Source organism: Oenanthe melanoleuca, chromosome 17, assembly GCF_029582105.1.
Source record: "Oenanthe melanoleuca isolate GR-GAL-2019-014 chromosome 17, OMel1.0, whole genome shotgun sequence".
Lineage (NCBI taxonomy): Eukaryota > Metazoa > Chordata > Aves > Passeriformes > Muscicapidae > Oenanthe > Oenanthe melanoleuca.
Genome location: NC_079350.1, coordinates 4,062,470 through 4,089,459, shown reverse-complemented (window position 1 = coordinate 4,089,459; position 26,990 = coordinate 4,062,470). Strand labels below are relative to the sequence as shown.

The 26,990-nt window shown below is 51.8% G+C and overlaps 2 protein-coding genes across 8 annotated transcripts in view; one reads left to right on the top strand and one right to left on the bottom strand.

The window, feature by feature from the left end:
• Positions 1-1,154: 1,154 nt before the first annotated feature.
• Positions 1,155-8,816, bottom strand: MYMK (myomaker, myoblast fusion factor). The gene is made up of 5 exons (XM_056505518.1): positions 8,682-8,816; positions 6,271-6,385; positions 3,658-3,806; positions 2,743-2,859; positions 1,155-1,727 (listed from the first exon to the last, which is right to left on the bottom strand). Exons 1-5 carry the CDS (start codon positions 8,814-8,816, stop codon positions 1,581-1,583), a joined length of 663 nt encoding a protein of 220 aa, XP_056361493.1. The 3' UTR covers positions 1,155-1,580.
• Positions 8,817-17,025: 8,209 nt separating this feature from the next.
• Positions 17,026-26,990, top strand: part of ADAMTSL2 (ADAMTS like 2) — a 29,772-nt gene continuing 19,807 nt past the window's right edge. For 2 of the 7 annotated variants that reach the window (XM_056505483.1, XM_056505481.1), the window contains exons 1-10: positions 17,026-17,273; positions 18,983-19,094; positions 19,917-20,062; positions 20,594-20,669; positions 21,047-21,149; positions 22,699-22,844; positions 22,946-23,069; positions 24,109-24,189; positions 25,269-25,444; positions 26,346-26,610. In XM_056505483.1, coding sequence (XP_056361458.1) covers positions 18,984-19,094; positions 19,917-20,062; positions 20,594-20,669; positions 21,047-21,149; positions 22,699-22,844; positions 22,946-23,069; positions 24,109-24,189; positions 25,269-25,444; positions 26,346-26,610 — 1,228 coding nt within the window. In that variant the 5' untranslated portion in view covers positions 17,026-17,273; position 18,983. Of the gene's footprint in view, positions 17,274-18,982; positions 19,095-19,916; positions 20,063-20,593; positions 20,670-21,046; positions 21,150-22,698; positions 22,845-22,945; positions 23,070-24,108; positions 24,190-25,268; positions 25,445-26,345; positions 26,689-26,990 lie in introns of those variants that run through there. The other 5 variants (XM_056505479.1, XM_056505485.1, XM_056505482.1 and 2 more) reach the window with 4 other exon arrangements.

The window sequence follows — 26,990 nt, the reverse complement described above, 5'->3', positions numbered from 1 at the left end:
AGCTGTTGGGGTGAAGGAGCCTCTGACCAGTGGCTGCAGCAGGTGAGGGAGGCTGCTGGCACTGCTGGTCAGGATCCTGGGGAGGGTCAGCATTGAGATTTGCATTTGGGAAGAGCCAGCGTGGCCATGGGATGCCCATGGGGGTGACCCCTCAGGAAGCTGCTGTGCACCCTCAGAGCCATCTTTTGCAGGCAGTGCTGAGCTACTTCTTTCACTCCAAATCAGAGCACTTGGGCCTGTTTTTTGGGGCCACCCTGAGCAGTCCTCACAAGGCAAAGAGCTCCAGGAGCGTGCAAGCAATGAGGAAAGCCTTGCACACAAACCCTGAGAGCATCTTGTGCACATCCCAGGGCTGGGTGCTGGCAAGGAATGGAGCTGTGTTGGTTTAGGTGCTGGGGAACCCTTTGAAAGCTCTTTGCAAGCTCTGCCTCTGTGTGCAGCTGCATCAGCTGTGCCACCGCTTGCCAGTGACTCTTGGATGCTTGGGGGTTCATAATTCATTTATATTTTTGTTGGAAGCTCATTCAGTTTTGGTTGTTGCCCCGTCGCAGGAAGTTGCTCTGATGAATGACTGGGGTGGATTTCTCTTCCAGAGGAACCCAGGCTTAATGTGGGCTTTCTGTGGACATCTCTGTATATCAATACTGCTCTAATTGTCCATGACATATAGTCTTGGCCTTTTTCCCAGACAGTCTAAATAAATCATACACTTCTGCTATAGTAAATAGTCTGTTAGAGGAGATGTTATAGGCTTACAGCCCTCCCCCCTCCCTCCAGGAGCTTCTTTTCTCTGCCTCTCATTTTCCATGTACTTTCCATACCAATGAGGCACCTGCTGCCTGAGCCTGCAGGTCTGCAAGGACAAAGTGCCCAGTGTTGCAGGTCCCTCCAGGTTTGAGGGGCTGTGGTGGCCGTGCCCAGAGCTCTGCTTTGGAACTGGCATCTGCCCTCGACTGTGCTGAGTGAAGCTGGAAATTTTCCCACCCCGCTGAAGAAATGCTGGCATTGCACACTGGCAAAGTCTTTGTTAGTATATATTATTTACATCAAGAGAATGCATAAATAAAATAGTTAATATCTCACAAAAAATACAGGTTCTGTTAATTGGGTGTTGCATACGAAGCTTTGTGTGCTCAGGCTGGACAAACCTGCACGGAGGGGACAACTTGGGTCCTGCCAGGTCAGTGCAGGGGACAGCCCAGGAGAAGGTGACATGGACTGGGAGTGCAGGGGTCTCCTGGAGCAGGGGACAGGTCACACCCAGCTGAGTGCTCCTCCAGGGAGAATATGAATATGAATATGTACCAAACTGGAAGTGCAAGCTTTGCTAGGGCTGTTGGTGGAAAGGTGAATCACAGGATGGTTTGGAAGGGACCTTAAAGCCCACCTTGTTTCAATCCCCCTGCACCTTCCACTAGACCAGGTTACTCAGGAAACTTCCCAGGGGAGAAAATCCCAGAGTGGGCACGGAGCTGGTGGGAAAAGACACCGGTGTGCCAGGGGAAAACCCAGCAGGCAGGATCTTCCTTGTGGCTGCAGCCCTCCATCAGCCAGGAGCAGGAACTCGGTGCCCGGGGCGCTCAGACGCAGCAGCAGAGCGTGGAGCAGTCCAGCCTGGCGGGGGTCCCGGCACTCCCAGCCTTCTTGTTCTCCTTGGGCAGCAGCAGCACCAGGGCCATGGCCAAGGCACAGTGGTAGAAGCTGTGCACGTAGGTGTAATCCCACTCCTGCAGGCGGGGAGAGCGCAGTGAGAAGCGGGAGCAGCAGGGCCGGGGGCTCGCGCGAGGCGCGCGACATTAAACTTCTACAAGTAGCCAAAAGGAAGGGGATAAAAAAGATTCCTGAACCTTCTGCCTCCCTTTGCTGTCAGAGAAGAAAGGATTTCCAGTGAAAAAAAAACCCCAAACCTAAAGCAAAGTGGATTTAACACATTCTAATTTGCACATTTCCCAATTCTTGAATGAAGTGTTTCATTACCCCGCAAAGGACGCGGCGGCGAGGCCGGGGCGCGCGGGGAGGCGGCTTCTGCTAAGTGACATTTTTATGTTCTGCTAGAATTTGCAATTACTAAATGCTTTGAAAAATAATCCTCGGGGATGCCTGTGAGGTTGTATCTCGCAGCTCCCAAAGCACAGAGCAGCCGTAACGGCGGGGCTGAGTGCAGGCACGGCCGGCGGCTGTGTCGGGGGGTTATCGCCTGCCCGGCAGGACACACGGACCCCTCGGAGCAGGACGGGGGGACTGGCTAGCAGCAGGAGCAGAAGGATATAAACACAGGATCAAGTGCCCCTGGGAGTCGCTGAGAGTCTTTTTTTTGGCGTGAGCCAGCTGTGGATCCGGCCATGCCTGGGTCGGATCCAGTCCCTGCCGCGTCGCTGCGAAGTGTCCTTAAGTCACCCGTGCCCAGTTTCCAAAAATCCCTGCCTGCACTTGACAAAGCAGTTCTGAGGATCATGTGTGCCTGAGGAAAGCACATCTCATGTCCTTGTTACTCGCTGAGGGGGGAAAAAGAGACAGAGCATCACCCTCTGTGGCACTTGCTGCCACACCTGCCCTGAACAAACCAGGGGTGGGATGAGGACAAGCATGGAGGGACCCTTGTCCCTGCTGCCAGACCCAGTATGGCAACCCTGAGCTGGGTTTTGTGCAAGGCTGGATGCAGCCCAGTGGTGTGAAGGGGTATGTCCCTCTCCTGGTGATGTCCCCTATAGGGTCAGGGAGGCTGAGTGTGCACACAGGTACCTCAAAGAAGAACCTCAGCATCAGCGCCAGTGCCCCGAAACAGAAGCCAGGACCGATCTGCTGGGTGTAGACACTCTTGTCAGGATAGAGCCCTTTCTTCTCCTTCATCTTCTGCAGCTGGGAGGAAGGAGAGAGCACACCAAGTTATTCACCTGGATTTAGCTGGCTGCTCCAGCCTCATTCCTCATTATAATATTGTTTTTTTAGTATACAGCCCCAAAGCCAGCTCAGGGAGTTTGTGCCCTCACAAACCCAGTCTGTGAGAAAGCAGATCCCAGCACAGCATCTGCAGACTGGAGGATGCAGGGTCTGTGCCTTGGTCTCTTCCTTGCCCATCCCCTCCCCATGGTGGCCACTTGGCTTTAGCTGCTGGCTTGGTGACAATTTATAATTGGGATTTGCACCACGTATTTCCGTGATGTTTGGCATCATCTTTCTGCAATTTTTATCCCATCAGTCCTTGTCCACTCCTGCAGTGGCTTCCCCACCTCACTCACATGCTGTGAGTGGGGCACAGACTGCAGCATTGTGCCCCACTGTCCCAGCTGCATTCAGACAGACTGCAGACAGATTCCTCCCTGCTTTATCACCGTGTTTTATCCACATCTTCGCTGGATCTGGGGCACTTTACCAGATCCCTCTGCCTCTGAGTAGCTGTAAAAACTCCATAAATACATTCCTCCTGATTAGAATTGCAGGGACAGGAGATGTGGTAGATTGCTCAGACCGATCGAATCTGGCATTTATCATGCAGGCTGCTGCCTGCCTTCTGCTCAGATTAGAGGAGAAATCACTGCGAGACAGAGAGCTGGATTGGAGGAGGAAACCACTGGTTGGAGTCCCCCATGCAGGGTTCAGCCCTTTCCCCACCAGGAGCACCCCACAAAGCCCACCCCAGTGCCCTGCCCCACGCACCCACTTGACCGTGATCAGCAGCACGGCGGTTCCGATGGGGCCCGAGTAGACGCCGTAGCCCCAGCGGTCGTGGTAGATCCTCACAGCGATGGTGAGGACGCCAAACATGATGAAGGTCGATCTCTTGGGCTCGTCAAACTCTGCCAGGGCTGAGGGATGGAGCACAGGGAGCATCAGCTCACAGCCCCTCTCTTTCAGCTGCTCCCCCAAAGTCTTCCTGGGGTCTCTCCCACCTGCCCTGGGGTTGCATCCGTGTGTGGTTTGCCCTTCTCTTGTCACACTGCTGGGGAAACTGAGGCACATGGGGCAAAGCAAACCATCCTGAGGTATCTGAGTGGTGTGTCCAGGAGCTGATTGTTGGGGTTTTATTTCAGGGTTGCATGGGGAAGCTTAAAGGAGAATCCCTACCTAGAGGAGCTGCCCCATCCCTGGAAGTGTTCCAGCCCAGGCTGGGCAGGGCTTGGAGCAACCTGGGATAGTGGATTGTGTCCCTGCCCATGGCAGAGGGTGGAACAAGCTGCTCTTTAAAATCCCTTCCCCCTTTGAACCACTCTATGATTCTATGATTTCCCTTTTGCTTGACCCAGAATTCAGAGGTTACTGCAAAGACCCTCCTGCCCAGCGAGCCCACAATCAGCTCTTGGGTTCATCCTGCATCTCCAGCCTTCCCAAACTCTCCAGCTCACTCTGGCACAGGCTCCATCACCCCAGAGCAGTGGGACTCCCCTGCTGGTGCCATGGGGTCCCGGCTGCACCAGCACCTGCCTGGGCTTTGCAAGCTGGAAGTCACCAGCGTGAGTAAATTATTAGAGGCTTTTGTTTAGCACAGAATGGGGTAATAACTGATAAAAGTTATGGATCCCAGTGGGCTCCATGCTTTTCCAGCTTGCACAGCTGTGTTATGGCTGTCCTGGATTTGCATTCCGGGAAGTTTGCCCGAGGGTCTGCGTCCGCACATGTGCGCTCGGGCTTTACAAGGCACAGCGAGAGGCTTCCCTGGGCTTCAGTCACCACACCTTCCATGTCCTTGGATCGTGCTTTTATTGGGAGTTTGGCTAAGGGATAATGTCCGCATGTTAATCTCTGTTGTTTCCCAGCGGGTCAATATTTTAAACCTCGCACTGCAGGGTTTGTGTTTTTTTTTTTTTTTTTTTTTTTTTTTTTGCGAGGTTTTTGAACGCAGTAATGAAGCAATCAAGTTGAATTTTTGCTGCAAGGAGCCAAAGTGTCTGGATCAGCTCTGACCTACCCTGACACTGCTGCTATCCACTGAAAATGCCCTTTGGAAATTATTTGCCTTGTTGCCTTTTCTAGCTGAGCAAAGAGGGCACTGAGGTGCCCTGAGCAGTGGGGAGCTCCCCTTGGGACTCACATTTTGATGAGACAGAGCCATTTATAAGGGTAATATTTGCCCCACACATTTTTCCCTGCATGGAAAATTTATCCTATTGCTTGCTCCTGCATCCCCAACTGTGGGCTGTTACTTGTGCTGGGCATGGAGGCTGCAGGAACCCCATCCCTGCTGGAGCTCCTGCACCATCCCTGGAGCCCTGAGGGGCAGAAGAAAAAGTCCTGTGAGCATTTTGGGGCTGTACATTGGAGTGCTGACACCAGTTCATTGTGGGGAAAAATGAGAACTCTCTCTGGATTGGGCACTGGTTAGAAATGGTCCAAATTTTCGAGCAAAGCCTTTGCTGTTGTAACAGCTCTCTCCTCTGACCCTGTTTTCTTCTCCTGCCATTAACACTCCCATCCTTCCAAAAATCATGGTGTCAAAATGGAATCATGATAGGTTTGAACTTTTTGTCTTTCTGGTATTTCTTTCCGTTTCTATTACATTTTGTTTCAATGGCAAATAAGGAACAATATGAGGAAAAAGAGAGTGAAGCAAATGTGAGAAAAAAGAAAACTGAATAACAGGGCAAGGGGTGGGATTTATAGTAAAAAGGAAGTGAAATAAATTTCTGCTTTTTCTAAACAATCTAATATTCCCGTCAGGTCAGGCTTTTGATAAACCAGGAAGTTATATTTGTTTTGACTAAACCACTTTGATTCTCATGCTACCGAGGGAAGTGGGAGATTCTGCATTTCTTAATGTCCCTAAGTGAGGCAAGACAAGCTGATGGGCACAGCATGGGGAAAACGAGGAGAAATGGGAAATTCCCTGGTACATGAGGTTTCAGACTCAGTCATCTCATAGTCTTGTCCTGCCTTGACCTGCAGCACAAGGCTGCCAGTGTGTTGCTGTCATTTGAAGCAGGGGACACGTGTGAGAGCTGGTGCAGGCAGAGGAACACCTGACAAACGCCACCAGCAGGTGCCACAGCTCTTCATCTCCATGAGCAAAATGTCCCCAGCCATCACTCAGGACAGTTCATGTCTGCACCCAACCAATTGCAATGGCTTTCCAAGGTGTTAATGATACAAAACTTGATTAATCCATAGCCCAGACTGACTTCCACAAGGGCAATTTCAGTGGAAGCTCAGGTGGAACTCAGAGCAAGCAGCATTTCTGGGCACTGTCCCCACTGGCTGTCCCACCATCCATCCTGACAAATCCAGCCCTTCCTGAAGTGTTGGAGCTTCCAGGAGCCACGACAGACCAGCTCTTACCCATCAGGGACACCCAGATGGACAGGGCTGTGCCGTAGATGCTGAAGTACTCCAGGATGTCGTAGCGCATAAAGCACAGCACTGATAACCCGGGGCCGTCACAAACGTGGTAAAACTATTCAAAAAGAAAAAAGTATTAGAAAACCAGTTTCTTACCCACATACCAGTAAGGTAAAGGCTCTTATCAACTGGTTTGAAATAGTGTAGCTGCTGAGAGAATGGCCAGCCAGGCCAGAACAGTGTCAGCTACACCAGGATCACTGATATGCAGTAATGAATATATTTGAGTGATAATGTCATCGTTCCCAGTTGCAAATTGCCCAAGAATCAGCATTCTTTTCTCTTAGTACAAACTAAGACAGGCTTTAATTTGCCTCTTGGCCAGAATTTGCAATCTGATGACCAAGCTGCTTTGAGCAGGGCGCTGGGGGACGGCCTCTCCAGCACAAGGAGGACTCGGGGGTTGTGGTTTTAATTGCGAAAGATTCTTGTAAAACAATTCAGAATGAGCGTCCTGATGAAATGTGTATGGATGCCAGGTCACTGTCCAGGCTAAAGAAGGTTTATATGGCCAGACTCTGAACACTGGGGAATTCACTCATTAGTGCATTCCCTTAAAAACCACCAGTTCCTGCCCATTAACCCATTGATTAGGTTATTTGCAAAAAAACCCCATTGTCATGCAACATAAACGCAGACCACGCCAAGAGACATTTTCCAGTGCAACCAGAGGAATGCTCCCAGTGTTTGCCTGGCTCTCTCCTTTTCCTGCCAGCCCCAGCCCTGCAGGTTTTGCAGTGGCAGCCCCAGTGAGCTCTGCTGTTCCTGAAGAAGTCCCTGCTCCGCTTGGCTGGGCGCCCTTGGAGCGCTGCTGGCTGCCACGGCCCGGTGGGGATGCTGATATAATTTATAATGGGAATTGCTGCGAGCCCTCTGGCTGGCTGCAGCTTCTAGAAAAGATTGCACCACGGCTGTAATTCTTTTCCCTGCTTGAGATTGGGCTGGGAGAGTCTGGAGCTGGGGGGAAGAAAGGGTGGAAGGCAGAGCGTGTTCCTGGCACTTGTCTGCTTTCACTGCTCTGCTCAGCTCCCCTGCAAGAGGACGAGTGGGATGCTACAAAAAGTGCAACAGCAGCAGCTGCTGCCCTTCCAAACCCCCTCCCCACCACGCTGGCAGCTGCCTCTCCTCCTTTCCCTTCTTCCCCTTCCCCACTCAGGGATATTCTGCTTCTTCAATCTCTTCGGAGAGGACCTGTTCCACCTCTTCTTGAAACACGTGCCAGTTTTCCTACTGACTTCTCAGGGGGGTGTAGCAGACACAGACCCAGTGCAAAATGAAATTGTAGATGTCTGGCTTCCCTGGGGAGCTGGGCTGGGGGCTCAGGGGTGTTTTCATATTAACTGGTCCTGTAGTTTTTATAGATCTGGCAGAATTTCTCCCCCTCCATCGTGCTTTAATCAGCTCAAGGATATTCTGTGGATCCTTAGTAGGACACCAATCTGATTCTGAGCCCTGTGGAAGAGCTTTTCACACTGGGAAGATCCTTTATCTACTCCCTGCCTCAGTTTCTCTGTACAAGGAACATGCCAACCCTCAAGAGATGACTTGAGATGGATGGGCATTTGTGGGAAATGCAATGTCAGTTGGGGTGCTGAGCTATTTCCTTCATATTCTTTAGCAGATCATTGAAATATAGTAAAACAGGAGATTTTTTCCAGTGGGAATGCTGCTTTGGGTGCTCAGTTGGTGTCTGTATGGGATCACTCAGCAGGAATACAAAGCTCAAGGCTCCCACTGCTGGGAGCAGAAATAGGAATATTTTATATATGTACAGATATTTATTCACTCATTATTTCCACACAAAGGAAGGCCAGGGGATCAGAGCCTGGTAAAACACACTTTTCAACCAACAAAGGGTTAATAATTATTTTTCTTGATAGCTCAGCAGCATGTCTTAGTCTTTCCTTTCCCAGTGTAGAAACTCCCCTGACTCCAGCATTGCTCCCATCCCCAGCTGGCAATTGCAAAATCAATAATTTGACTACTATGTGCTTTTGGCTAAAATGACAGAGGCAGAGCAAGAGATTCTGGAGGCAATTTAAAGCCCAAATTCAGCATGGCCACTTAGCAGCTGTAAAACAAAGAGAAAAGTCAGCTCCCAAGCATTGCAAATCAGTCAAGGCTCTTTGCACCCAGACCTTCTCCCTAATCTCAGTTATAAAAGCACCACTAAATCTCTGTAAGGCCACACAGTGGGACATCCTAAACTGGAGAATCAGCTGCTCAGCACCACACAATAACTGGAAAGGGAGATTTTAGGGGCTGTGCTGGCTGCTCTTGGGTGAATCAGCTTCTCAGTGGTACAGGGAGGATAGAGCATGCAGGGAGAGGGGAGGTTTGGAACTTCTTACCGCCACGAAGAACATGGTGAAGAAATAAACCATGGCTTCCATGTGGAAACGCCGCTTGGCCGCGATGCTGATGGTGGGGAGGAAGACCAAGGAGCTGAGGGTGGGCAGGAGGAGCTTGGCCACCAGCGAGCCCATGGGTGCCTCGTGGGCCAGCAGCTCCCGGGAGCTGGATCTCCGTGAGCTGGGCAGGAATGGTGCCGAAAGCAGCCGTGGGGAGAAGGGCTTTAAAATTTAAATGCCCCGCAGGGCAGGGACAGCTGCCACCGGCACAGCCGCCGCCTTCGCTCGCGGCCAGCCCGAATTCTTCACACAGCCGGCGGCCCCGGGCAGCAGATGCTCCGTGCCCCCAAAATCCTCCTGGGCGTTTCCAAAGGAGAAAAAGGGAATGTTGTCCTCGCACGCCTTGTGCTGGGTGTTGGGTTTGGGTACACGGTGTGTGAGCGTTGTGGGTTTGCTCGTTCCCCAGCCCTGCATCCCGCTGCCCCCACACCGAGCCTGCCCCAGTGCTGCTGGAGCAGTCCCGCAGGGAAAATCCATCTTCTTTCCTCACCACGTGGAGGGGAAGGCACTGATCTGTCCTCTCTGGTGGCCACAGAAAGACCTGGGAGTGTCCTGTGCAGGGCCAGAGCTGAACTCAATGATCCCTGTGGATCCCTTGCATTATTTTATTATTATTCTCTGCTCTGCTTTTCCACGAAGGAAGATCTGGTATGTGGCAGGCACCACGGATTTTTAAAACAGTGAGATGTATCCTACAACTTAAGAAACACACACCAAGTTCCAAACCTGCCTTTTATTTCCCCACGGGGCACACGAGGAGTGGGTGCAGACACGGGGAGCTGGTGTGGCAGCCCCCGATGCCTGCTGCCAGTGCCTACGTGCCCTCCGTGGAGTTCAGAGCAGCTCAATTTCCCAGCCATGCCCTCAGCCTCTGCAGCCTGGCCACCTCCAGGAGTTCTGTCTGAAATTCAGGAGCCGAGCGTCTCCGGGCTGGAGGAATTTGAGCGGATTGTCGTGCGGCGCAGAAAAGCTGGAGGAAAGGAAACCAAAAGCCAAGTGGCGTTCGGGCTGCTAATCCACTCAGTGCTTCTCTCTTTTATTATGACTTTTTATTATATCGCTGCTGCTCCCCCCCCTGCTTTAATATCTTTTCCTTGGAGCCTCGCAGGGATTCTCGGCATCCTTTCGGCACAGCTGTTCCCGGGGCACAGGGAGCAGGAATGCTGAGCTTGAGCAAGCGCCTCTGTGGCTGCGGCTTTGGGAGGAGGGTGGGAGCTCTGATAGCAGCCACCATTTCTGGGGCTGATAGGACGGGCTCGCCTGTCCCCCGGGAGGGGGTCTGGAGGAAAGACAGGCATGCACGGATAAAATAAAAAATAAAAAATCCTCTTTAAACCGCTCCAGTAGGCTGGGAAGGGCTCTGGAGGGGAGTGAGGGTGTGTGTGCAGGGAATGGCACAGAGCATTAAAGCACTGACTCTGTGCCCAGGGCCTTCCCCGGGGCACGGCTCAGATGAGCTGGGTTAGGCTCCCGTTTTTAGCTGATACTGCAGGAACTATCCACATTCCCCGGTTGGCTGCAGGCAGCATCCCTCTGTGCTGCCCACACCACATCTCCAGCCTCCCTCCTGCCTGGGCAGACTATAAACTTACCACAAAACTCTGCAAAACTGAGTCTTGACCAATAAATATTGAAAAACTCTGCTCTCCCTATTTACTGTGAAAATGAATCCCTCCAAGCCAGCACATAGATACCCTGATGCTCCCCAGGTGTCCAGCCCTGAGCTGAAAGCAGAGCTCCAGCACATCCCAAAGTACCCTGCTCCTTTTTTGGCTCAGATGAATCCATTAATTCTGTGTTCATGATCTGCCTGGACTGCGGATGGTGCCATGGGGCACAGCAGGGCTTGTCCTCAGGGGGGTTTTGAGCAGATTTAGGGTTGCACAAACCACTGTGGATTCCTGGCTATGAAAACATCACCTGGCTTTGAAATGGATGTCAGAGAGGTGACAGCACAGCTCAAAACCTGCTCTGAGGGCAAACCCCATGTCTGGGTGCAAAAACACCACTTGTGAGGACATTGCAGCTGTGCAGCAAGGACGTGCCAGGGTGGTGGCTGTGCACAAGGCACCAGGTGAAAAGCACCATCAGGCAGTTGTTAAATATACCCCCCTCACCCCCAGCCCTTGCCCAAATTCCAGCTGGCTCCCACTGGAAAGGAAACCCCGTTGGCTGCTGGATGCAGCAAGTGCCAGCCATGGCAGGCCAAGCAGGGAAGTGTTGGAGCTCTCAGGAGCAAGAAAACATTCCACAGGTTGTTGGGGATTTATTCTATTTTTTTTTTTTCTCTCTCCCAGCTGCACACCCTGGGCTGGCGGTTGGGCTGCAGCCAGCGCTGTAGGCATGGGGGGGGAAAAAACTCCCACTGGGTTGCACATGTGTTACAGCTATTATTGAAAAAGAACCCCCAAAATAAATGGGGAGGAGAGGGGCAGGCAGGTGGTGAGCTCCTGGCAGGAGCTGCTGCTGTTTAAAAGGTCTTTGTTCAGGCTGTGAACACTGCGGTGCAGACGTGGGTTGGGCAAACCTTCCCGGGAAGGAACCCAAAAAACAAAGGGCCAGGGCTTTGTTCCTTCTTTCCTAAACAGGTAGGAAATGGAGAAAGAGCAAATTTTAGCTGCTGCATTTAAGTGCTGCTGGAAAGGGGATTTTTCAATCTGCATTCCACAGGGCTAATTTGGTGTGGACCGGCGTGCACGCAGGAACGGTGATATGTATGGCTGAAAAGTGGCTCCCAGATGCCAAACCCAGGTTCTGGTATGCTGTCCTGGATCCTTCCAGGGTAACATTAACCATGGTTTTCTGCAAGCACTTCCACCCTTTCAACTCAGACGTTGCAGTGAGGGAAAGAGACACAGAGAGTTTTGTTTTATTTTTAATATGAGGGTGATGGTTTGAAAGCAGTGTGTGTTGGAACAGGGGAAGAGGGGGCTGTGCCAGCTGAGAGTGTTGAGAGTATTTTCTCCTTGGGGTAAGTATGGGATGATCTTTCATCTGCCTGTGGTGTAGACTGGGTCAGAATTAAACCTGCTCTGTTGAGTGTCCCCAGTCGCTGCCAGGCTGGAAATACTGGTGATAATGACCCAAAACCAGAGAGTGAAGCTGCAGTTCTACCTGGGCTCACAGTTTGAAGGACTGTGATGTTACAAAGTGTTTTTTACCACTTCCATTACTTCAGAGTTTAATTTTTCATCCCCACAACCCTTCAGTTTGTGCACTCTGATGGTGAGAAGCTGGATGGTCTCAGCACTTGATGTGGCAGAGCTCTGGGCAATCTGAGCAGCACAGCACCATCCAGTTTGTGAAGATTTCCTGACTTTTTTTGATTAAGAATGCTCCTGGTGTGGAAGCACCTGGTGCAGGAGTGGAGCAGCCCATGGGCACAAACCCTTTCCTGCCCAGCTGGAGAAGGGATGGCAGCAGCACCTGGGTAAAACACCTCTCCCCTCCCACTGCTGCCTCTGACCAGGGCTGGAGGGGAGATCCTGATGTGGGGAACACTTTCTGGCCAGCTGGAACCCAGACACAGGCCCTGGCACTGGGGAAAGGAGCCCCATAAAGGCAGAGCCACCAGCTGTGCCAGAGCCACCAGCTGTGCCAGAGCCACCAGCTGTGCCAGAGCCCTGGCTCAGCCACTGCTGCAGCCCCAGCTCTGATCACCCAGGCCCAGCCCTGCCAAAGCACCTGCATCCTTCTCATTTTATTACTGGAATAAATTGCCACTTAAAATATCCATTCTCCCTAAGGCCTGGCCCCATTTGAGGCAGTTTAGCTGAATACTTACTCTTAAAAAAAAAAAAAAAAATCTCCCTTCCTGTCTCTCTGTTGAATAAACCTATTATGCATATTGCTCACAGGTATTCCTGCTGCTGTTTTCCTTGGGGTTTTTTCACTCTTCCCTTTCCTCTCAGCCCTGTCATGGCCCATGACAAGCATGTCACCATTAATGATAAGGAATTTGATTTCTTGTTGCCAGTTTTCCATCTCTCCTACCTTTGGGGTGTCCTGGAGTGGCCCCCCACTGCCAAATTCATGGAGGCAGTGCAGGGGTTTATTGCTCATTTCGTGGTGTTTAATGGTTTTTTTTTTTTACAGTCATAACTCCTGGAGGCCAGTAACGACGTTGAGGGTCTCAGCTCTCACCCTGTTGGTCAAAAAAATGTCATTTTCTGCAGAGAAACGCTTGAAGCTTTGATGCTTCAAGGCTCAAAATCCAAAAAGGGAATGAAACCAGTCTTAGGGTTTTTGGGGAGTCTGACTCACGGATTTTGAATGCCTGTGGTTGGCAGGGCTGCATAGCTGATGGCCCTCAGCACAATACTGCTCAACTTCTATGGCAGACTCATTCCATTCAAAGAAAAGCCTTTGTACTTTTTTTTCTTCAATCTTTGAACAGCTAAAATTTCGAACCGAGCCTGGCTGGCCTGGAAGCTCCTCCAGGTTCTTGCAGGAATGTGTAAATTTGGGGACAGGTAAAGTTGAAGTCTACCCAGAAAAAAGAGGCTCTTGAAACCCTTGAAATCCACAGCCACGACCATACCTGGGGTCGCTGCTGTCACTTGTGGCTTTCAAACTGCCCAGAGATATTTTTCACAGGAATCTGATGGTGAGAGCAGCTCGGTGGCTTTGGCTGGTTCAGTTTGACTCAACATTTTGCAAATCTCTTCAGATGGAACCCTCAAGCCAACGTGACATAAATCATGCCCATCCCCAGAGCGTGGGGACACGCAGGGACGAGCTGCCTTGCCCAACACTGCGCCGCAGGTCACTCTGCAAGGGAGCAGCTCTAAAGAACACTTCTGCCTCTAAAGAACACTTCTGCCTCTAAAGAACACTTCTGCCTCTAAAGAACACTTCTTTTGGTCTCCTCTTGCTTGTTTTAGTTACCCAGTGGTGGGCCACAGCTGCAGCTCTTGGCTGCCAGGGCCTTTTTGGGGGGCTTTGATCCCCTTGGCAAAGTTCTGGTCGTGCAGGGACCTCACACACTCTGTGGACAGCTTTAATCTGCTCATGCCACACCAGTCTGGCCTGGAAATAACTGCAGAAGGGTCAAACAAATGCAACACTTCTGCAGTCAGGATTAGAAAGGAAGAAAACTGATCAGCTGTGTCATCCCTGAGGGAAGATGGAATTGCTGGGGGGGTCCTGGGCTAACAGACTCCTGACCATGCTCACACTCCTGGACCTGGGCAGGCATTTTGGGGGAGATTGGATGGAGAACCATCCAATCTGCTGTGCAGTGCAAGGGCTGAGCCAGGAAAGGGCTGATTTGGCTGGGAAAGTGATGCTGGAACTCCATATCCATGGCTCTGGCTCACCAAGAGCAGGTCCTGTGGTACAGAGCTCATTCAGGGGATGTTCCAGGGATGTGCTTGGGGCTCAGGGATGCTGTGTCAGCCGGTGTTTGGGTCAGGATGGAAAAGTGTCCTGCCACGGGAAGCACAGGGAGGAGGTCAGTGTGTCCTGCCTGGATCAGAGCTGGCTGTCACTCTCTGCTCCTGGCCAGGGAGGGAGGTCCCTCCAGCAAAGGGATCCCCCAGCCCTCCCTCGGTCCTGATCCTGCAGAACCCCGAGTTTCTCACTCAGCTGAGCATCCCTGGCTCCTGCCAGCAGCTCCAGTGCCCAGCCCAGCACTTTGTTGAACTCCTTTCAGCCAAGGAAACTCCTTTCCTTCCCAGGCACTTCTCTGGCCAAACCAGCAGCCAGTCTCCGGCAACGCTCCCCCGACTGGAGGTTATTTTGGAGTGTCTGTCGCTGGTTTTTTTTTTCTTTTTTTTTTTGCACTCTGAGTTCTGCACGGCACTGGTTTGGGATGGAAAAGCCTGGCAGCTGCTGGGGCAGGGCTGCTCTCTGTCCCTCGGGGTGGCTGTCGGGACAAGCAGTGTCGGGAGGTGAATGCCCAGCACAGATTGCCTCGCCCTAGTGCAGGATGCAGGGAGCTGAGCTGGATAAGGGACGCTCATCCAAATCCTAAACTTCCCTGGGAAAGTCCAACACGAGTCCTCAGCGACCGTCCCGGGTGGGAAAGCCTCTCGCTGTCCATGCAGGTGCATCTTGTCTCAATTTACTGCGAGCCCCAAAGCAGTAAATAACATCTGCAAACCATTTCTAACGCTCCTGCCAAAACCTGGGAGATAAAACCCGCTGTTGTCTGAGCCTGGCCAGCCGTGATTAATGCTGTACCTGCGGCAGCGGCACCCACGGCCCCGGGGCTTTGGGGACACTGCTGTCCCTGGGGATTTTGGGGTGGCAGGAGCTGAGCTGCGGGGTTTGGCTGATGTGAACTCGTGTTTTGGATCTGCAGTTGGTTCTCGGGGCTGGTTCTGCTCCCATGCAGGCGATGGCATCGCTCCTGCTGATTTCACGGGGCGGGGCCGGGGCTGCGTGAGCCGCGCTGCCGGGGCCAGGGATAATACTGTGATTTATGGCAGCAATCAGTTGCCACTAGGAGCTGGTTAGGAATTTTCCGATGAAACGGGGATTGCGTCAGAAACCGCTGAGTCATCTCAACTGTTTCATTAAAAAAAAAAAAAAAAAAAAAAAAAAAAAGTGTATTAAAAAAAAAAAAATCCTTTGGCTTTGATGAACTTTTGGTGAAGCACAGACTGAATGCGTCTCGCCTGCTGCTGGCTCCCCCAGCCCTTGCCTCGGGATCAGCAGGATCAGCAGGATCAGCATTCCCACCCTCTGGCATCCCTCCTCCAGCCTAGGGCATCCCTGCAGCAGGACGGGGTGCAGGGTCACCCAGGGATGGGATTTCCTGGGGTGTCCCCTCCTGCCCAGCCCCAGGGCTGGGGGATGCTGGGGCTCACAGGGACCCAGGCTGCTCTGGCGTTTTCAATGTGAAATAATTCGATGCTTTTAAAACCTCTCGTGTTCAGACTTTTCCCTCCTGGTTGTTCCAAAACGGAAAGGGTTTTCTCCTGCATGTCTCGGGCTGGGATATTTTGAAATGCAGGAGTTGGGTGAACTCAAGTGCTAAATTTTCCCAGTGTCCTGGTCACAGCCAACCGATGGAAAATTGAAAGTTGCAAATCAACCTGGCTGGGTAAATTAGAACAGGCTGGCAGACATTTAACCAAACAGAAAAGGAGACTTCATTTCCCATGTAAATTTTTTGGGACGGATTCTCTGTCACACAGACATCCCTGGGAGGACTGGGTCCAAATTAACAACGCTGTGATTTCTGCAGGAGCTGTGCATGAAACTGTGCCTCGTGATGGGGGGACAATCACCTCAGGGTGAGCAGATGGGTGCTCCTGGCCTGTGGCAAGTGGTGAATGTTGCCATCAAAGTCCAGTGGGACAACCTGCAGTGATGGCCTTGAGTGCAGTGTCCTGCTGGGGCACTGGTTTTACCCCGTGCAGGGAGGGAAGGAGGAGAGGCTGGAGCTGAAGCGTGTCTGGTGGGATGCAGGAATTCAGGTGGGTTTCTCAGAGCTGCTGGGATGTGCTGAGGAATGCACAGGAATGAGCGTTGCCACATTTGACATGTACAGACCTCAGAACACAGACAGATGTATCATATATCAAATACAGGTTGCACACACTGTAGCTGTGCCCTTCTTCCCCCACAGGCTTTTCTCCCAGACACACAAACACGGATCAGACACAACCTGTGCATGGCTGTCGCTGAGCCAGGGGTTTGTCCCCATCCAAAATGGTGTGCCTCAAACCCGTTTTCTGATTCCCAACAGAAAACTGTTACAAGCAGCAAGACTGGCACTGAGCTTTACCAAACAGCACCAAAAGAATAGGACCTTGAGGATTTGGTTCATTTTTCAGCAGCAAGTGAAATTAAAAACCTGGCAGACCATCCAGGCCATCCCAGAGGCAGGATGTGGCTGCACAATGCCCGTGGCGGTACCGGGGTGTTTTGGTGACCTGAGATGATGGGGTGGGCAGAGGTGTAGGGGTAGCAGATACCGTTCTGCTGCCCGAGGAGGGAGTGCAGCATCCTCCGGGGAGTGCAGGGGTAGGGGAGTGCAGCATCCTCCGGGGAGTGCCCGGGGAGGGGGGAAAGCGGAGCATCCTCCCGGTGGGGGGAAAGCGGAGCATCCTCCGGAGGGTCCCCGGGGAGGATGGAAAGCTCATCACTCTCCCGGGGGTTCCCGGGGGGACCCGGCGCTGCCCGGACCAGCGGGAACGCATGCGTGCGGTGCGGGCTCCCCCCGCCTGTGCCCCCCCGGTCTCGCCTCAGGAAACCGGCTGGCGGCCGCGGGCCGGCGCCGGGGGAGGCGAGGGGTTAACCCGGGTGGGGGCATCCCGGGCCGAGAGGTGTGAATTCCGCCCGCTCTCCCCCCTGCCTCCCCCCCGCCGCCGCTATAAGAGCGGCCGGCTCGGGCTGGGGGGAGCCACTGCGGCGGCTCCTCCTCGCTGGAAGCCCCGGCGCTTTTGGCTGCCCTTTGAAGTCGGAGAGGGAGAAGGAGGGAGGGAGCGTCTGGGGCCGCCGCTGCTCCGCTCCGCTCCGTGCTGCCGCCGCCGCTCCCGCCCGGCCCCGGAGCATCGTCCTGCCCGGCCCCGCCGCCGCCAGGTACGGCCCGTCCCGTCCCGTCCCGTCCTGTCCGTGCCATCCCGAGAAGGACGCGCCCCGCCGGACCTTTCCCCGCTGCTCGTTCCGCGGAGATGGAGCTCCTCATCCCCGGCCCCGCATCCCCGGCCCCGCATCCCCGGCTCCTCATCCCGGCCCCGCATCCCCGGCTCCTCATCCCGGCCCCGCATCCCCGGCTCCTCATCCCGGCCCCGCATCTCCGGCCCTGCATCCCCGGCCCCGCATCCCCGACTCCTCATCCCGGCCCCGCATCCCCGGCCCTGCATCCCCGGCCCCGCATCCCCGGCTCCTCATCTCCGCTTCATCCCGGCTCCTCATCCCGGCCCCGCATCCCCGGCTCCTCATCCCCGCCCCGCATCGCCCGTGCGGGGCTGCCCCGGTACCGGCTCCGCGATGCTGCTCAGCCACATCCCTCCCCCCTTTCTTAATTTTCCCTTCATTTACGCGCGCAGCCCCGAGCGCCTGTAGGATAAACTCGGAGCGCGCTCTGGTATTGGCTTCGAGTCAGGAGTGTCTGGGAGCCTTAATGAGAACCAAGTGTAAGGCAAGGCTCAGCCACCTGTCCACGGGATCCCCGGCCAAGCGCTCTGGGCTCCCATTAATCAATGGATCTGCCTCTTGGAAAGTCTCTTTAGCATGCTGCACCTCTCCCCCAGGGCGATTGCAGAGCGGATTTGGGGACCTGGAAGCCCTCCGGTGATTTTTCTAAGCCAGATAGCAAAGCAGGGCTGGTGTTGCCGGCAATTGTGCGATTTCAAAACCGCTACAAAAACCTTTGCCAGGAGGAAAAAAAACAAAACAAAACAAAAACCCAACCAAACAAAAATGAGTAGGAAAGAAGCTCTTTATGTTGCAGGTCTGCAGTCCTGCCCTCTCTCCCCAGGAGCAGCACCTCTCCCACCCCCCTGCTTCCCGAAGACACTGCCTAGCTGCTTTTCAAGGGAAATTAGCTTAGGGGAGGATATTTTTTCTTTCTTTCTCCTTACAGACATGAGCTGCTTTGATTGCCTGGAAGCATGATTTCCTGAAACCTGCTCCTTTCTGGCTCTTGCAGAGAGGTTCACAATAAAACGTATTGTGGTTTTGAGCTGGGTTTTATTTAAGAAAATGCCATTCTGGGTTATTCTCTTTCATGAGGCAGATGGAGAAGGAGATGAAAGGCTGACACTTGGGATACTTCATTTCTGCTCTTTAATTGTGGGTCGTGTCTTTTCTGTAAGAACAGGAGTCTTCCCTGGGAACCGAGGGGAACTGGAGTGGAATAAATGAAAAAAAGGAGGAATAACGGCTGTTAATTGCATTTTTTTTTGTTTTGTTTTTGAAGCCTTTCATCTTGTTCTTCCAGGAGCAGCCCTGTAAACTGGGATATTTAAGTGCTTTTATGAAATCAGGGACACTTCTGGCTACTCACTGTGCAGCGCTCGCTCAGGTGTGAGCCAGACTCTCTTCCAAGGCAGGTTTGGAGAAGTGTCAGGTGCAGCCACTGGAAATCAGGCCAAAGTTGTGGTCTGACAGATAAAAACCGAGCTGGGAAGTGAACCTGTACCATGCTAATGCTTCTGTTAATTAACTAAAACTTCAGGCTCAGGTCCCTGCAGTCACTGGTGTCACTGAGCTGAGCAGGGATGCTGGAGCAGAGCTGTGGGACCCAGGCAAAGCAGCCCTCAGTGCAGTGTTTGGTTCCTTTCTAGGATGAAGATATCCAAGTGGAGGTGGAGCAGCATCTCTGTCAGTGCTCAGGTGCAGCTCAAAGGCACCCTGGCCTTTCTTCTTGTGGGCAACGCTGTCTTTGTCATAGCTCAGGTAAGGGTATTGTGGTTTTGGGGGGTCTCTGGGCTTTGGAATGCTCTGGTGTCTGGGATGGAAACCCCCTGGGCTTGCAGAGCTGCTGTGTGCATGCACCACGTCTCCAAAAATTGTGAGGGCTTCTGACTTGCCTTCACTCTTTAGTCTGGGCTTAACCTAAGTTGTACCTTCCACGGCTGAGAGTGTTCACAGAGCATTTCAGGGACTCTGGAGGGCCATGCCCTGCTCCTGTGTGAGCATCACTCCTTGCTGGAGCTTCCACTTACTTTGCATGCAATATTTGCAGCTCCTTTGCCCTCTGATGCATGGTCACAACAGGGGGTGGGAGGTGGGGGTGTCAGGGACCCTCCTGAAGGGACAAAGCTGTGCTGCAAAGAGAGCACGTAGGCTCCTGGCACCCACTGACCTGCTCTCCTGCTGCAGAGGGGTTTTGCAAGGCTTTGGTGAAGCTTGCAGTGGAGCTTTCAGCTGCAGCTGGCTCTCCAGCTCCCTGAATTCTCTGTGGAGCCAGAGTCAGAGAGCACCAAAAGTCTCTGGGAGTTTAGGGTTGTTCGGGAGCTCGGTTTTGCCAACTGAGCGAAACAATGAGAGTTTCCTTTCCTGAGGAATCCCAAATATTGCCACTTCATTCCAATTTTGTAATGAAAACACAATTGCAAGAATGCAGGGATGGAAACCTCAGGCTTGACCTCAGCTGGAGAAGGCACTGCCCGGGTCGAGTGGGACAGGCTGGGAGGGGAGGGGTGGCCCCGGTGTCCCCGCACAGGCTCTGAGGTTTGTGTGGCACTCCTGCTCCTCTGCCCTCCCCCGTGCTCCCAGCAGGACCTGACACAGACGTCCAACAGCCTGGAGGAGGGTTCAGATGTCACTGCTTACTGGTGGGGAGAGTGGACCAAGTGGACAGCGTGCACCAGGACCTGCGGGGGAGGCGTGAAGTCCCAGGAGAGGCACTGCCTGAGGCAGAGGTACGGCAGCCGCGGGCTGGGGATGGGCTGCAGCTGGCTGGCCCCAGAGGTCACCGCTCAGAGGAGCACTGATGGAAATGTGTCTGGCAAGCCCTGCTTGAGCAGGAGGTGATTTCCTGAGCTTTGGGCATCCCTGCCAGGAGCAGCAGCTGATTCCTGTGCAGTTTCTCCAGCAGGGATTGGTGCAGCAGACACAGACTAAGCCTGTTCTCCAGGCTTTGGGGCACAGCAGCCAGGACCCCCTGCTGCTGCTTGGGGACCCCTATGCCATCTGCTTTGTGCCTGGCTCTGCCCTCTCCGGGCAGTATGGTTGCCAAAAGCACTTTACAAACCTTGTCCCCAGGCCCTCATCCCATAATACCTCCTGGAATAGTTGATGGTGCAGGTGACAAAGCCACAGAGGTGTTTGCTGCCAGCTCCAGGGAGACTGACACATCTGTCTTGACACTGACCTTACAGAAGCAAAGAGGAAATGCATTTAAACAAGGGAAAATTATTTCTGCACCGTTTAACCACCATTTCTTTATTCAGAAGGAAGTCAGTGAGTGGGCTGGCTAATAAAACTTGCACTGGAACATCCAAAAGATACCAGCTCTGCAAAGTCCAAGTAAGGATATCCTTTGTCTCGTTGGGAAAGTCAGTGTGGAAAGTAATGAATGGCATTTTGGGGTCCCTTGGAGAGGGGACACTGTTTGTCCTGTAGCTGGCACTCTGTTGCCCCTGCAAGCAGCTGGGGGTTCCCTTCTTTGATACCCATCACCAATGTCTGGGCTTTGGACATTTTGCCATAAAAACCAAAGAGTGTCTCTGGCAACAATTCCCAGGGGGATCCTGCAGTGGGGGGAGGAAGAGAGGGAGGAGGAGGAGGAGGATGTAGCCCTGGCTGGGGAAGGTGATGGAAACACTCCTTGCAGCTGCTGGTGATGTGCCAGAAACCTTTCCTGCACTTTGTTTCCATCAGGATGTTAATGTATCCCATTCTAGGAGTGCCCTGTGAACGGAAGGAGCTTTCGAGAGGAGCAGTGCTCATCATTTAACTCCCATGTGTATAATGGCAGAACGCATCAATGGAAACCTTTATATCCTGGTAACAAGACATTCTTTGTGTGTTTCATAATGCTCAGCCAAATATTTTGATAGTTATGATGCTACAGCCCGCAGGAAGGCTCCTCCTCTGCTGTTTTAAAGTGGTTTTTCAGAGGCACAATCAGCTGTCTCCCGAGTTCAAAGGCTTGTTTGGCAGCTGCAGGGTAGCTTGAAAATTAAATAACAACATGAATTCATGTCTGTAGGCTGTGTTGGTCACAGCTCCCAGGGACCAGAGGCTGCAGGAGGATGTGAGAGCAGGGGTGATGGGCTGTGCTGGTGGGGACAGGCTCACCCCAACAAGAGTCCTTTGAGCCAGGGCCATTGCTGGCTGTGCTGTTTTTAGGGATATTTGGTCTCTCCCACGCCCTCTGGGTGTTCTGTCAAATGTCACCGAGATGCAGCCGGTCACTTTGGTCATCTGGGGTGAGCAAGAACTGCAGAAACTTCTTGGGACTCAGAAACTGAGATTTTATCAAACGTTTAGGCACTGAACTCCCATCAAAATCAAGCATTAAGCACAAGCCATGGATGAGCTTTAGAGCTATTGGGAAGCCAGGACCTTTCTCCTGAGGAGGCTCCTGAGCTCAGGTTCTGCAAATTTGCATTTGGGTGCCTGAAAATAGAGATGGGATCTACTGCAACTTTGCTTGAGGGGTCTCTGTACATACCCAACAACAATTATCTTCATCAAATCCATTTCCCTGTGTACCCTGGCTCTCCAGCCTTTGCAGGGTCAGCAAGGTAGAACTTACTCCATGAGCTATTTCTCCTTGGTGGCTTTTGTCCCTTGAGGGTGACAATTTCCTTAAATATTTGCTGTTCAAGCTGACTCACCAAAGATGTTGCAGGAATTGTTTTGTGTTTAAGCAGGCTTTCCTGTTTCTCTTGGGGGGATTTGCAGCACAATATTTTTAAATATTTTTAAAATATGCTGCCTTGCTTGGGTGTGCAGGCCAGTGGGTCTCTGGCTGCTCAGGAGTTGGTGGAGACAAACACTTGGCATTGGGGCTCTGATGAAAATATGAGTTTGTCATCTGCTTCCTGTGGACATTATAAAATGTGAGATTGCTGTGCTGCTGGGTGCTGCCAGCCAGCTGTTGTCTGCAGAAAGCAAAAGGGTGAATTAAATCAATCTTGGGTGAATGCTTGAGGAGAAATTATAGATTATAAAATGCTCTGGGTTGCTGTGGATTTAAATATAGTCTTACACGTGTATTTCTAACAATACGTCTGTAAATTTAACTCATGTATCAAGTGCTGCTAAGTGAATTTGCATGTTTTTGTGTAATGTACATGAGTGCTGGTGCTGATGATGCCCCTGGCATCCCTGGGGCATCACTTCCTGCCAGCTGTGCAAAGGTTGTCACACTGTCCAAGTGCCATCTCCAGTCTATCCTGAAGCACAAGGGATGGCAGCTTCTGAACTCTCACTGCTCTGCAGCAGTGCTGCTGTTGTTTATCTTGGCAGAGATTCACTGGCTTGGGTAGGATGAAAGTTGTGGTGTTTCTGCTGTTTTTGAATCTCTCTTTATATCCTTTCCCCTTAGATGACTATGTTCACATTTCTAGCAAGCCCTGTGACCTTCATTGCACCACTGTGGATGGTCAGAGACAGTTAATGGTTCAGGCCAGGGATGGAACATCCTGCAAATACACGGATTTCCGAGGGGTTTGCGTGTCTGGAAAATGTGAGGTTGTTAAACATTATAGCAAAAATCTTGTTAGTAGCATTCAGAGGATCGCAGTGGGTGCGACGTTTGCCTGACCCTCAGTGCTCTGCTGTGCATTTTTTAGCCCATTGGCTGTGATGGCATTCTCTTTTCCACCCACACCTTGGATAAATGTGGAGTTTGCCAAGGAGATGGGAGCAGCTGCACCCACGTAACCGGCAGCTACCGGAAAGGAAATTCTCATCTTGGTAAGGCTTTGGGGGCTGAGGGCTGGAGTTGAGAGAGATGGGTTTAAAATGGACTCGTTGTTTTGGATAAATTGCTTTCAGGTCTTATCAACTGCCCAGCTTCAGTTTTTCCCACGTGTTCTATGTGTGTTGATGCCACTTGTGATTCTGGGTAGAGAAAACCTTCTTTAAAAAAAAAAATTAAAAACCCAAACAGGAAATTTGGGTGGTGTTTGTCAGAAGCCAGAGGTCTCTGATGATGAGTGGTGTGAAAGGATTATGCAAGAGGCTGGTATCTATTTTAGTCTTTTTTAGTCATTTAGCCAAAAACAGGACACTCATGACCCAGTAAGATTAGAAATAAAGAATTTGTAATAACAGGAAGCAACAGTATCTTGAAAGACCAGGATTTCAAGAGTCTGTATAATGTAAAGCAGCCAAACCTACATGTCCTAAATATAACAATCTAATTCAGGAATGGTGATTAATGCTCTCTGAGATGGAGCAAACTGCAGGAACTTCAGTGCTGTGGGAGGACTTGTCCTGTCCCATCTCTTGTCCGCTAAGCAAAGGGGAGTCAGAGGAAAAAACAGCTCCCATCTCCTGCTGGAGTTTTGGGAATGCTGGTTAATTCAGAGATCAATACTGAACCACACAACAGCTTCTCTAGCTCATGAAACCAGTTTTGGGAACGCTGATTAATTCAGGGATCAATACTGAACCACACAACAGCTTCTCTAGCTCATAAAACCATCTACAGATGTATTTTCTTACAAATTTAGATAAACATGATATCTGTGCATTTAAGAATTGAATCATTTCCCCCCTTGGGTGTGTTTTTCCTCCATAAACCAGGACACACAGCTCACACATTTTTCTTTTCTGTTACCGATATGCTCCTGTTTGCAGCCTAAAACACGAAGGGTTGGGGATTTTTAATCCATAGCTCATTAACAACGTGGGTCCAGGCCGGGGTTTGATAGAGCAGCTCTGCCTGGGGAGAGCTTTGCTCAGATCACTGGTTACAAAGATCCTTTCATTAATCCATGGTTTCCCTTAGGTTATTCCCTGGTAACGCACATTCCCGCCGGAGCGAGGGATATCCAGATAGTGGAACGGAAAAAGTCTGCAGATGTTCTGGGTGTGTATAACCTCTTGGTGCTTCCCTAGGATGCATGCCTATGCTGGCTTAATGCTTTTTCCAAGGCTGAGCTGGATGTAGTTTTGTCATAGAATCTCAGAATATCCTGAGTTGGAAGGGACCCACAAGGATCAGCGAGTCTGTTTGTTGCAGACACGAGTTAAATCTGTAGGCAATGTAAATCTGTGCTGTCCAGCCAGGGTGTTGCTCCTCTCTGCAGTCAGAGCACCTAGGCTGTGTTTGTCAGCACTTTGATTGCTTTAAAGCAGAAACTGTTGGTGAATATTATTGGGATTTCAGCGGGGTGTGACAGCCCTGCTGCTGGATTACAGGTGGCCAAGTGACTTTACCTCTCTTGTGATCCCCTTAACATTTCCCTGCCTGGGGAATGTGCAATGACAACAGCACCAAGGGGAGGGGACCTACACGTGGCCTTGCTGAAGTGTTGGTGACCACACACCCACCTCATGGGGGAGGTGACAGAGCTGCTCAGGAGCAGTGTGGAGAAATCTACACTTGCCAAAGAGAAGCACATTTGCTGCCTCAGAGGCTCGTGGCCTCTGAAAGGTGGCTCTCTCATCCCTGGAAGTGTTCAAGGCCAGGCTGGATGGGATTTTGAGCAGCTTGGTCCAGTGGAAGGTGTCCCTGCCCGTGGCAGGATGAGATGAACTCCAAGGTCCCTTCCAATGCAAACCATTCTAGGATGGTTCTATGAATGAAAAAGGCTTGATGTGATTACCAGTTTCTGGGCTAGGGTGACCTGTCTTGGGCCACTGTTGGCTCAGGGGGCATCAGCTCCTGCCCTTGTTCACCTGCCAGAGCTGGGACTGTTCAATGCTCCTGCTGGGCTGGAGCCGAGGGGGTGGTGAGTGTGAGCCACATACCCAAAGTGAAGGGACTCATGGCCCAGAACTCTGGGCACGTCCTCACATGGTGTGTGTTGCAAACAGGTGACCATGTAGGAGAATCTCTTCTTTTACTGCTGTGACACTGATTTTTACCCCCTGAAGGAACCAGGAGCAGCATCCAGAGCTTTGCCCTTGCATGTGATGACACTGACTGTTCTCTCTCCTTTGAAGCTGTGGCTGATGAAGCTGGGTACTATTTCTTCAATGGGAACTATAAAGTGGACAGCCCAAAGAACTTCAACATTGCAGGCACGGTGTTCAAGTACCGCCGGCCCATGGATGTGTACGAGACTGGCATCGAGTACATTGTTGCCCAGGGACCCACAAATCAAGGGCTGAACATAATGGTGAGCTTTGACTTCTCATTTTCTAATGATGAGGAAGAGAAAATCCACCTTGGATTGAGAAAGGGGTGAACTTGGGAGCAGAGTCCTGCCATGGTTTCAAATGAGGAGGGGAGTGGGAGAAGTGGCTCTGCCCTATTCCTTACCCAGCCCTGTTTTACTTGTGTCAGTGCTCTTGGGTTCAGAGCTGTGAGTGGTTGTTGTGGGCTTGGTAACCCTTCTCTGCAGGGAGAAGATGCCTGAGGCACTGCAAAGGGATTTCTCTTCTGCTCCTTGGCATTTTTATCCAAGTTGCCTGGCAGGAAAAGCAAAAATAAGAAGCTGGGCCAGAGAGCTTAGACAAGTGCATAAACCTTAAACCCCAATTCTTTCTCGAAAGCAAACCATGTAAAACCAGGTATTTGGAGAAAAGTCTCTTAATTTTCTTCTGGGCAGCCAGCCAGATCCTAACCCCTGACATCTCCCATGCAGCCCCAGGCTCCTCTGGAAGGGGAAGAGATGGTTGCTTGGTGCTTGCAAAGCATTAGACCACTGTGAGGTTGTGTCAGCTGGGAGTCCCCAGCTCCTGTGGGGTGTAGTGGCTGCAGGGGATGGTGTGCTCCACAAAAAGTGGTTTTGGAAGTGATGGTCTTGTGAGGTGGCTGCCCCAAGCCTCTGGTCACTTAGTGGCCAAGGAGGAAGTGTGACCTGTGGCTCCTGAGCTGGGGTTAATCCCCACGGCAGCACTGCCAAATAACCCTTGGGAAATGGTGCTGGGCTCCAGCAGGAAGAAGTTGGCACTCTGAAGGGAAACAGACTGGAAATAGCAAAAGTGATGCTCCCCAGCTGTCAGGTCCAAGATGAATCCCATGCTTTGTGTGCCACAAATTCCCTGCACCTGCTGATAACCTGATTGCTTTGCTAGGTCTGGAATCAAAATGGCAAGAACCCATCCATCACGTTTGAATACACTCTCCTGAGGAAGCCACACTCAAAAAATCTGCAGCCCATCTACTACACGTTCTCTGAGTCGGAGAGCGAGGAGAGCCGGGAGCTGGATGGAGACGTGCCACTGGGCTTCATCCAGCACAATGCCACCTACTTTGGGAAAATCTCCAGGGAAAGGATAGACTTGGAGAACCAGGTGTTTGGAAGGCAGGACACGGAGGAAGATTTAAACTTGAGCAAAGGTCAGGAAACCAATGAGGTCTATGAAAGAGCAGAAACAATTGACTGTGAGCCAAAACTGAAGGGCAAACAACCCCAAGGTAAGGAGGAGACTTGGGCCTCACTGTTCTGCTTCTCAGAGCTCTTGTTGAGAAATGCTCTGTTTCTACCTCTGGTGGTTCTGCTGGTTTGTGTTTTGGAAACCTCGGAAAGTTCTTTAAAACATCTCTGCTCACAAATCCTCTTTGCCCTTCAGATTCTGGTTTCTGGTGGGCCCGTGTGGGGGGTGGACACCGGGTGAGATTTCCCCGCTGGTGCCCTGCTGTGCTTTGCCTCATGCCAAGGACAGGAGGGAGCCCTGGGTGCACAAAACTCCCCATCACAACATCTCCCATCACCTCCC